A 10,900-nucleotide genomic window follows, 5' to 3' on the forward strand; every position below is an offset into this window, starting at 1 on the left:
GGATGCGGAAGGAAGAGCACCCATCCACGTGGCCATCAGCAACCAGCACAGCACCATCATTCAGTTGTTGATCTCTCACCCTGATATCCATCTGAACGTCCGAGACAGACAAGGGCTGACCCCGTTTGCCTGTGCCATGACTTACAAGAACAACAAGGCAGCCGAGGCCATTCTCAAACGGGAGTCCGGGGCTGCTGAGCAGGTGCGTGAGTAACACCCGGGGTTCTCCGCCTTGTCCTGGTCCCCGCAGAACCGGAGACTACACAGATGTCACCGACTGAACAGGTCTCTTCGTGTAAAGGGCTTTGCTTTGAAATTGTTCTCCCTTTCCTCAAATGTGGCTGTTGAGTGTCCCGTCAGTGCAGGGTGAGGTCTGGCTGCTCTGCCCTGTACGTCAGCGCGGACGATGCCAGGCTTAGATGGAAGTGGAGCCAGTGGGCTCCGTGGTAGGAATTCTGGGCTTATTCTCTGCCGAGAGCGCATTCTTTGCTGTTGCTAGGTTGGTTAACTGTCCTCGTAAAAAATGTCTTTAAAAGCTTTGAAATGAACTCGGAGAGCTTGTGCTTTGCTGTTGGGGCAACGTGGACTGTTTGGGAGGAGGTCAGCGATTCTGCTCAGCAGGCTGGGCTGGCCTTGTTCTTTGTGCCTCTTTACCAGCTGCGAAACCTGGAAGGTGAACTGTTGATCTGCAGCAACAAACTGGGTGGGAAATGGCCGTAACAGCTGATCTGAGGTGGGAGCGGGGGCGGGTACGAAGTCAGTCCGACAGAAACCTCATCTCGAGCCAGCACCTAGCCTACTACCAGGATTTAGAAATGGCTGTTCATGACGGTGAGATGGACACTCGGGACCTGGATGAAATGGAATTTTTGGTGGGTGGAAATGATGGCTTGGTATCTTAGGGTTCTCACACCACGTGTCTTTGGCATTTCACAAGTGTAACTGGATCGTGTAGGCGTTGACCTCACATTGACTCAGGTGGTGTGAAATGGCTGTGAGTGGGGCTAGTCTTCTCATGGGTCTTCTCCTTAGTGTGAAACTGTACTGTTGATGAGAGTGCTCTGCAGATCCATTGCTTATGAGACCAGCGTGCGCTGTGGGTGTGTGGCCCTGTGTGGTGATATGCCATGTGTGTGGCATGGCTCACGAGATCGGCTTGTGCTGTGGGTGTGTGGCTGTGTGTGGTAGTGTGCCATGTGTGTGGCACTGCCTATGAGACTGGCGTGTGCGGTGGTGTGCCGTGTGTGTGGCATTGCCTATGAGAGCGGCGTGTGCTGTGGGTGTGTGGCCGTGTGCGGTGGTGTGCCGTGTGTGCAGCATTGCCTCTGAGACCGGCGTGTGCGGTGGCGTGCTGTGTGTGTGGCTTTGCCTATGAGACCGGCATGTGCTGTGGGTATGTGGCCGTGTGCGGTGGTGTGCCGTGTGTGCGGCATTGCCTCTGAGACCGGCGTGTGCGGTGGCGTGCCGTGTGTGTGGCATTGCCTATGAGACCGGCGTGTGCTGTGGGTGTGTGGCCGTGTGCAGTGGTGTGCCGTGTGTGTGGCATTGCCTATGAGACCGGCATGTGCTGTGGGTGTGTGGCCGTGTGCGGTGGTGTGCCGTGTGTGTGGCATTGGGGCCTCCCTCACTGCCACCTCAACACTCAAGCTAAGACAGCTCTTGGAACTACAGTGTACTATGTGGCTTGATTTCCTTGAGCTCCGCTGCTTTACATCAGTGGAGCAAGGTCCATGACCTGCTGTTGGCTCCCTCCCCATTGTGTATAGTCTGTAGCTCAGTAAAAGAGGACACTCAGCATTTCTGAGGCCTTGGTTTGACCGCCCAGGGCTCAGGCTGACAGTGCAGCTGGGGCATTAGGATGCTGGGTGCTTGTTTTAGCCAAAGCAAAGAGACTCCCAAGGCTTGTTACCATCTTTGCCTCTCCATGAGTTCCTGATATCGTGGTGCCTTCGTTCCCTGTCCTTCAGATTGTCTTTTTCTTGGCTTTCTGCATCCAGTTTCTACTACAGGAGGCTGCCGGGGCACCGTGGGTCACTGCAGCGGCTCCCTTCCCCCGATCATGTGGGTGTGGTCACACGCGCGTTTTCTACTCACAGAGATGTGGAGCGGGTCCTTCCCCTGACCATGTGGGTGTGGTGATGCACGCATGTTCTGCGCACAGAGATGTGGAGCGGGTCCTTCCCCTGACCGTGTGAGTGTGGTCATGCACGCGTGTTCTGCGCACAGAGATGTGGAGCGGGTCCTTCCCCTCCCCGTGTGAGTGTGGTCATGCACGCGTGTTCTGGGCACAGAGATGTGGAGCGAGTCCTTCCCCTGACCATGTGAGTGTGGTCAGGCACACGTGTTCTGCGCACAGATGTGGAGCGGGTCCTTCCCCTGACCGTGTGAGTGTGGTCATGCACGCGTGTTCTGCGCACAGAGATGTGGAGAGGGTCCTTCCCCTGACTGTGTGGGTGTGGTCACGCACACGTGTTCTGTTCTGTGCACAGAGGTGGAGCGGGTCTCTGGGTGGGTTGTGGGAGGGAGTTTCCTAGGCCTGAGAGGAGGTCTACGTCATGACCTCTACAGTGGGTCAGTACAGCTTGCAGATGAAGCTCAGGACGTACTCTTAAAAGGGAACTAATATTTCGGTTTCCACTTGTTGCCGTAGGTGGATAATAAGGGCCGGAATTTCCTTCATGTGGCAGTTCAGAACTCTGATATTGAAAGTGTGCTGTTCCTGATCAGTGTCCACGCTAATGTGAATTCAAGAGTCCAGGATGCTTCCAAGTTGACTCCCTTGCATCTTGCTGTCCAAGCAGGCTCAGAAATTATTGTCCGCAATTTGGTAAGTGACACAGAAATATTATCATATGTAATATGTTGTCAAAGCCTGTTGTAGAGCTTGTGCAGAATCTCCCCACATGTGCTTTGCCAGGTGTGGTGAAAGGCCAGTGTGAATTTGGGGAATGAGGCCAGTGTACTCGGAAGACGTTGTGTCAAGGCTGCGTGTCCTGAGTGCCCCATTGGGCTGCATAGGCTGTAGGCGCTGGAGTGGCCCTGACGGAAAGCAGGATTGGGATGGCAGAGGTGGGGCGGGAGCACAGAGGCGGGGCAGGAGCACAGAGGCAGGGCGGGAGCACAGAGGAAGTGGAGGGCCGCTGCTGTTCTCCGTCAGGCATTCAACTGGGACTCTGAAGGGAGCTGTCTCTTAATTTTCAAAACCACAGCAGGGTATGAGACATGTTTTCCATTTTACAAAGGAGAATACTTAGGCTAAGAATTTTACCCCCAAGGCTGAGCTGGTAGTGTTGGATTTTAGCCTTTTCTATTGGACTCCAAAGCCTGCTTTTTCTAGTAAAACATAATACCACCAGGCAGGGAAGCATCTCAGCAAAGATGTGGAGATTGGGAAGTGCATGTGACGTGTTTTAAGTAGGGAAGTTTGGTTGAAATTGTAGAGTTGAAAGAGATGAGGTTAGAGAGGCAGGCAGCAAACAGATCGTGGGGCACCAGATTTCAAACCGAGAACTGTGAGCAGCCTTATCCTTTAGGCCATGGAGAAACCATTGTAAGTGTTTGAGCTGAGAGGACAGGGCTGAGCTGAGACCGGGCCTCCTCATCTGGCCTGCTCCTCTGAGCTGCTGCCGCAGAACTGACCACCAGGGCACCTGCGCAGCTTTTGGAGCCTTGGTGTCATTGTTTTTGAAAAACACTTTTTAGAGAAGGCTTTGTGACTTGCTGTGTGTCTGAGCTGAGGTAGCATTTAAAGAAGGTGTCTTGGGGGAGGGAGGGATACAGGCGCGGGCGGGTTCACCAGTGAGGGGACCGAGGGCAGCGAGGCAGTGAGTGTGAACCAAGGAATAAGGAGAGGTGGTCCGATGGTGCCGGGAACATCAGCAATGTGGGGGGAAGCAGCCCAGGAGGCAGAGGAAGGTCCTAAAGCAGAAGGGAGTCGGCCTTGTGTTCATCGGTCTTTAGGCCTCTGTGGAGCCGAAGGAGGTCTGCAGTCCCTGATCTAGGTTCCAGCCTTCCTAGGGCCTGACATGGCAGATGGGAGGAGCCCCCAGAAACCTGGAAGCAGCAGGTCTTCCCGTGTCCGTGTGCTTGTTTCTCTTTGATTCGACGCTGCATAATGCTTGACCCTGTTCCCACTGACTTTACCCACCTCTCACTCCTCCCAGCTGACCAACTGTGTAGTTAGTTATGATCCCCAACTTAGCACTAGTGACTGTGAACAGACGTCTATAATGCGCCCCGTGTAAGTGTCCCATATCCGCTCACATGTCCCATCCATCAGTGATCAGACTGGGTGCCCAGAGTTCTGGGACTTGGAAGTCAGGGTTCTACCCAGAGCAGCTGACCAGCACCTAGATTTCCCCAGAGGCAGTGCCTGTACACACAGGGGAAGCAGGGTGGCCTTACAGCTCAGGAGCGGCAAACAGGGTTCTGACTACAAACAGGAATTTTCTGTTAACAGCAACTATTTTTTAAACTTTGTCAGAAAGAGGATGATGAACTTCAAATACTAAATGAATAGATGGGGTATTATTTAAAGGTCCCTTCTGCCTTTGATTCTGTAATTCTTTGTGTCCTATTTTTTCTTTCTTTTTTGACATGGTGTCCCTCTGTTGCCCATGCTGGAGTGCAGTGACCCGATCACAGCTCACTGCAGGTTCAGTCAGTCCTCCCACTTCATCCTCCCGAGTAGCTGTGATTACAGGTGCATGCCATCATGCCCAGCTAATTTTTAAATTTTTGTAGAGAGGAGGTTTTCCCATGTTACCCAGGTTGGTCTTGAACCTCTGGGTTCAAGCAATCTGCCCACCTGTCTCCCAAAGTGCTGGGACTACAGGCCTGAGCCACTGCGCCCAGCTTGTGTTCTTTCTTCTAAAAAACAGGCTGGGCACAGTGGGTTATGTCTATAATCCCAGCACTTTGGGAGGCCAAGGTGGGAGGATCACTTGAGGTCAGGCGTTTGACACCAGCCTGGGCAACATAGCAAGACCCTGTTTCTACCAAATTTTTTTTTAAAAACTAGGCAGGTATAGGGTCACATGCCTGTGTTCCTAGGTACTCAGGAGGCTGAGGTGGGGCAGTCTTATAAGCCCAGGAGTTGAAGGTTGCAGTGAGCTATGATGGTGCCACTGCACTGCGGCCTGGGTGACAGAGCAAGTTGCTGTCTCAAAAATAAGTAAATACATAGAAAACAACAGTGAAATAGAACATACTCATTGTGGAAAAACTCAAAGCACATAAGGATATGAGTCAGACAGTGTTTCCCTTGGACTCCCAGCTCTCCCGAGTGTGGCATTTATGCTGTGAAACACCTTCTGAGTTCCTGTGTGTGCATGTCTGTGTGTGCATGCTTGTGTGTACACACAGCTCTGTCTTCCCCAGATGGAATTGTACCATCTTCTAATTTGCAAGGTTTTTTAAACTTACTTGTCATCAACATCTTTCCATGTTAATTGATAAATATTTATCATCTTAATTACTACATGTTCTATTGTTTATATTACAATTTTTACAACCAAACCCTTTTGCTATCAGGCTCTTCTAGTATAAGCAGTAGACATCCTTCTATAGTCCAGTCAGTATCACTGCAGTCCTGCATTGTTTTTAAATACTAAAGCCTTAGAAGTAGAGTTTCTGTGTCCCAAGGAATGGCAGTTTATTTTGACAGGTAATTGCCAGTTTGCCCTTGGCACATGTTTTGCTGGTTTGTGCTTCAGCAGGAGTATGTGTGAAGCCCTCATGCTCCCAGCTCTGTCAGCAGGGCAGGCCATCAACCTCTGTGGGTGTCAGAGGACAAGCAGCTTGGTCTGCAAAAGGAGGATCTTGATTGTGGTAGAGAGACTCTTCATGTAATGGACTTCAACAGCTTCTTGCAGGAGCCAAAGTGAATGAATTAACCAAGCATCGCCAGACTGCTCTCCATCTTGCTGCCCAGCAGGACCTGCCTACCATCTGCTCAGTCCTCCTAGAGAATGGAGTGGACTTTGCTGCAGTGGATGAGAATGGAAACAATGGTAACTCTGTCCTTCCTCTGTGTAGAGTGCTGAGTGCCTTGAACTATCCCTCCATTGTAGGGTGGGGATGCGGTGCACCCTTGGGTCTGCTACCCCTCGGGGAGGTTGGCTTTTATAGGAGCAAAGCAGTGACAGGGAGTGCTCGGGGTAGGGCATCCAGCCTGCCACTGCCCAGGCCTTGTGGAGCCTTCCCATCTGGTTGAGAGCCCTAGAAGCCCACACTGCCTTCCTGGGAAACTGTTCAGTCTCACCTGTGGGGAACTGCTGAAGCGGAAAGCACAGCACAGAGCAGTCGTGAGATTGCATTTTTGGTGCATCCTTGAGGGCGGTAAAGAGCAGAAAGGATGGCTCTGTGTGTGGCCAGTGGCTGCTGTGGCTGGGTCCCATTGACAGGGAGGTCTGTGAGGGTGAGGAGTGGTGGAGAGTTTTCTGCCTGTGCTTCTGGGCTTGAACAGTAAGAGGATTTACTTCCCAGCTCTTCATCTTGCTGTCATGCACGGCCGGCTCAACAACATCCGGGTTCTCCTGACAGAGTGCACCGTGGACGCTGAAGCCTTTAACCTCAGGTGAGTGTGTGGGACCAGAGCAGGCCCCTCAGTGCCTAGAGCTACCGGCGCTGGTGCCTCCTATCAGCCCCCGGGAGGGGCTGCAGAACTGGCCGCCGGGCACCTCACCAGCTTCGGGTACTTTATTTTGGTACTTTTGGCACTGGCATTTTTTTTTTTAATAAAAAATGCTTCTTAAAAAAAAAAAAACTTTTGTTACGCATCCACTTAGGTTACAGTAAAATAAAAAAGTTTTGTGACCTGTTATGTGTCTTTTAGATGTATCCACCACCACAGAGTTCAGAAAACTGTTTATTTTGTGCGTGATGGCCTGGCAGATTCCTAACTTTTCCAACTTGTTTCATCAGAGGCCAGTCACCACTGCACATTTTGGGACAGTATGGCAAGGAGAACGCAGCAGCCATCTTTGAGCTCTTCCTAGAATGCATGCCAGAGTACCCTCTCGATAAGCCGGATGCGGACGGAAGCACGGGTATGTAGCGAGGGCTCGTGTGTCCTGTCTCACTTGCATGCCTTACTGCCTGGAAAAACCAGAGCCCAGGCACATGTCATGGCCTCAGGCCATTTAGCGGGCAGGGCATTTCTGTCGGGCCGTCTGAGCCTGTGCTCCAGAGCCCTGCTGTGGAATTGGAGCATCAGCTTTTAGGCACCATCACGTCTCGAGTGCATCCAGTGCTGAAACCATGTGCACCTTCTCCAGACAGGCCTGCCGACCTGCTTTCATTTTCTTCGTTTGCCTTTTGTCCAGTCAAATAGGGCCCTACCCAAGCTCCTAAATTCTAGCAAAGAAAATAGAAGCACCTCACAGAATCTTCAGAAGGAAGAAATGTGCTACGGTATGTGTTGACATGCTTGAGAAAGTGGCGAATTGCACCTAGATCCATGGAAGCCGTCTTATGGAGAGGGCCGCAGGCCTCTCCGGCTCGCTCTGGGCACCCGTGGTCAGTGTGTCCATCTGCGTGGCTCTCCTGGCTTTTCTGACATACTCTTTCATGCATTTTCTGGCTCAGTGCTCTTGACAGCCCCACAAGGAAAGCAGGGCACATAGTTGTATCCCCGTTTTTCAGGTAAAGAAAAGTAACCCAGTAAAACAAAACCAGATCTCTCTGATCCCAGAGCCCCCTGCGCTCACCCTGTTCTGGAGAGAGAGCCTCCGTGGTCGTGGCAAAAATGGAGTCACCATGGGTTGTCTGAACCTTAATGTGGGACCATATATTTTATCAGCATTTTATCTTGGTCTTGAGAGGAGTTCTTGGCCTTGCTAAGCGAACGTTGTTTTTTAAGCTGGCAGTGGTGGGCCTGAGCTTCAGAGGAGTCAGCCCTGGGAGTGAGCTGCTCGACCCAGCACCTACTCAGTGGGCACCTTGCCCAGGAGCACATCAGCAGGCTGGCAGGGAGGGTTGTGTCTAGACCTCCGAGGGCTGGTCACAGGTGGGCGGGGAGTGTTCGTGTCTAGTCCTCTGGGGGCAGGTCACAGGCAGGCGGGGAGGGTCGTGTCCAGGCCTCCCACTCACACACAGCTGGGTGCAGATGCCAGGCCCCATGATTCTAGCAGGGTGACTGGGTACACGTTCTCCCCTCATGGGCCTGTTTCCTCATTTGATAATGGGAATAACAACCCTCCTCTTATGGTATAATTTTCAGTTAAATGAAAGAATGTAAACACAGTGTCTGGGAAAGGGATGCAAAAAGAGGCCGCAGTTAGCTGTGACTCTTCTCAGGGAAGGCAGCAGGTTGGCCTGGCCAGAGCATGGGTTCCCATGGGCTCTGTACCCGCACAGAGGAGAGGCTCCATGGAGTGGAAGAACCTTCTGGAGCATGTTCCTAATACTGATTTTTTTCTCCACGTGTACATAACTCATAGGCTTAGATTTAATTACACTGGGTGAAAGAACTTTGTCCTTTGTGGGGAAACCAGCGTTTCCTGCCAGAGGAAGGCAAGGGGGGCAACAGTGGATGGTTCCTTCATGTTGAATCCCTGCCCACCTGCCCTACCTCAGTTCTCCTGCAGCCCAGGCTCTCCATGTCAAAGGCTGCGTCTCGGAACCCCAGCTGCTCTGGAATCTCTGGCTCAAGGCCACATCCTTTTTTGGGAGATGCTACAGCTTGTCCATAGAGGTCTCCCCAGAGCCTCAGGGGCCCCCATGTGTCTGCGGGGACTTTCTGAGCAGATATCCTGCCAGCAGTCTCCTGCCCTCCCGTGGTCGGTGCCAGCCGGGCCAGGTGGTGAGTGGCCCTGCATGTTTGTTTTCCAGTGCTGCTCTTAGCATACATGAAAGGGAATGCCAACCTGTGCCGTGCCATCGTCCGATCTGGGGCTCGTCTTGGGGTGAATAACAACCAGGGAGTCAACATTTTCAACTACCAGGTTGCCACGAAGCAGCTTCTGTTTCGACTTTTAGGTGAGTGGCCTATGTTTTGCTCTTTAAGTGCTACTATCGAGATGTATCTGTGATCTTTAAATCTCAGGATGCCTTAAGATCAGAACCACCTGTTCCCAGGCAGTACATGGGACTCTTCCTGTGAATGGGATGAAGGGTTTTGAGCGTGTTGGGAAGGTCACTGTTGGCAGTCTCTCTTCAAAGCGGTCTGCCTTGTTCATGTCCCACCCCACTCCCCACAACCTGCTGGAAGTGCACAAGCTCCAGGCAGGCCACCCTTCCTGTGTCTCCTGGCCACTTAGCTGCACACCTGTCCTCCTGAGACTGATTCAGATCCTCTAGAACCTTCAGAATGGCTTCTGCTTCAGTCTCATCAGCTCTCCCCTCCCCGTGTCCCTTCTGTGGAAAGGAGTGTTCACTCTTAGCTCGTATTCGTGAGTCCGTCCCCTTCCCTGCAGAGGCAGTAGAGAAGCAGAATGCCTCCAGTGCCTGTGCTGTGTTATCACCCACCGTGGGGAGGGACAGGCAGGAGAACAAGCTCAGAAACACTTGGTGGCCATGTGATCGTGGTGGAGTGACTTACCCACAGCTGCACAGCTGGTCTGTGGCAGAGCCAGCGTTGAAGCATTTGTGACATCTGTCCACTGTCACTTTCCCTCGGCCGCACACTTAGCCTTTCCAGAGCTCCGCACTGGTGCCCCTCACAGCGCCAGCTACATACACGCAGCACAGTGCTCAGGAGTAACGACTGATTCACGTGCTGCTTCCTCCCCATGCGCTCAGGGCCCTCTCTGTGGAGCGCAGTCACACAGTGCCTGGCATAGAGTGAGAGTTCAGCCAGTAGATCCTAGTGATCGTCATTCCTGTTACACTGCTAACTCCCAGCTGAGACGGAAACTGAGTTCTTCCTCGGAGGTCACTCTGCCTGTGGTCCCACCGCAGACTCAGGCCCTCTCCCCGGAAGCCTGGACATCACCTTTTCTTCTGCCTGTTCCGTCTCACATCCCGTACTTCTGCAGGCACTAAGTCTTACAGATCCTGCCTCCACAGTTTCTCTTTCTTGGTCCCATCTTCTGTTCCCCATCGTGTGGCCCTGGCCAGTTTTTCTCGCTGTGTGATCTCTGTTCTCTCCCTGCCATGTCTTCATTCCAGCCATCCCTGTGTGTTTCCGCCACAGACACGCCACCTCCCCCCCACAGACGCCACGCCGCCTCCCCATAGATGCTCTGCCACCTCCCACACACAGATGCCACGCCGCCTCCCCCACACAGACGCCATGCTACCTCATCACAGACAACACGCCGCCTCCCCACACACACGTCACGCTGGTTCACTTCATTGGCCTGTTTCCTTGTCCCCCATTCTCGCTGGCAAGTGCTGATTCTCATCTCTGGGAAGCTGTCCCTGAACCACTTAGAACCTTTGTGCCTCTTGGCCTGTGTCACGTGGCAGTGTGTGGCTTCACTCGCTGGTCTGTTTCCCTGCTCCCTCTGAGCCCTGAGGCTTACCCGGCAGTCGCTGTTCGATGGGACTAGTCCTCTCCCATGTGTTACAGATATGCTGTCCAAGGAGCCTCCGTGGTGTGACGGCTCCTTCTGCTACGAGTGCACTGCCAAGTTTGGAGTCACGACCCGCAAACACCACTGGTAAGACCCCAGCGTCACTGTCAGACAAGTGGGGGGACTTCCGCCGATGTCACTGCTTCCGCCCTTCTCCAGGATAAGCCATGAACCTGCCCGGGTCCTGCACACTCATGGGCAAAACTTGACCAAATGGAGTAATGAGATGAGCACACCAAGGATCTGACTGAGGAGGAGATGGAGGGAAGGCAGCAACCTGCAGTCTGGCGCTGTCCTGTGGAAGCTGAAGGTGCACAGTTCCCAGGCGGCCTGTCAGGCCTGTGCCATCCTCCCTGGCTTCTGGCCTGCAGCAAAGCTGAGTT

The 10,900-nt window shown here is 52.9% G+C and overlaps 1 protein-coding gene across 2 annotated transcripts in view; it reads left to right on the forward strand.

Moving 5' to 3' along the window:
• ANKFY1 (ankyrin repeat and FYVE domain containing 1) overlaps positions 1-10,900 on the forward strand; it is a 90,987-nt gene that overhangs the window by 73,309 nt on the left and 6,778 nt on the right. For both annotated transcript variants that reach the window (XM_064378069.1, XM_064378070.1), the window contains exons 18-24: positions 2-202; positions 2,651-2,827; positions 5,864-6,011; positions 6,487-6,577; positions 6,925-7,049; positions 8,833-8,979; positions 10,514-10,604. In XM_064378069.1, the coding sequence (XP_064234139.1) occupies positions 2-202; positions 2,651-2,827; positions 5,864-6,011; positions 6,487-6,577; positions 6,925-7,049; positions 8,833-8,979; positions 10,514-10,604 (980 nt within the window). The remainder of the gene's footprint in view (position 1; positions 203-2,650; positions 2,828-5,863; positions 6,012-6,486; positions 6,578-6,924; positions 7,050-8,832; positions 8,980-10,513; positions 10,605-10,900) is intronic.

This window comes from Aotus nancymaae, unplaced genomic scaffold (genome assembly GCF_030222135.1).
Source record: "Aotus nancymaae isolate 86718 unplaced genomic scaffold, 86718_ANA_hifiasm-v0.15.2.pri h1tg000018l, whole genome shotgun sequence".
NCBI classification, from domain to species: Eukaryota; Metazoa; Chordata; class Mammalia; order Primates; family Aotidae; genus Aotus; species Aotus nancymaae.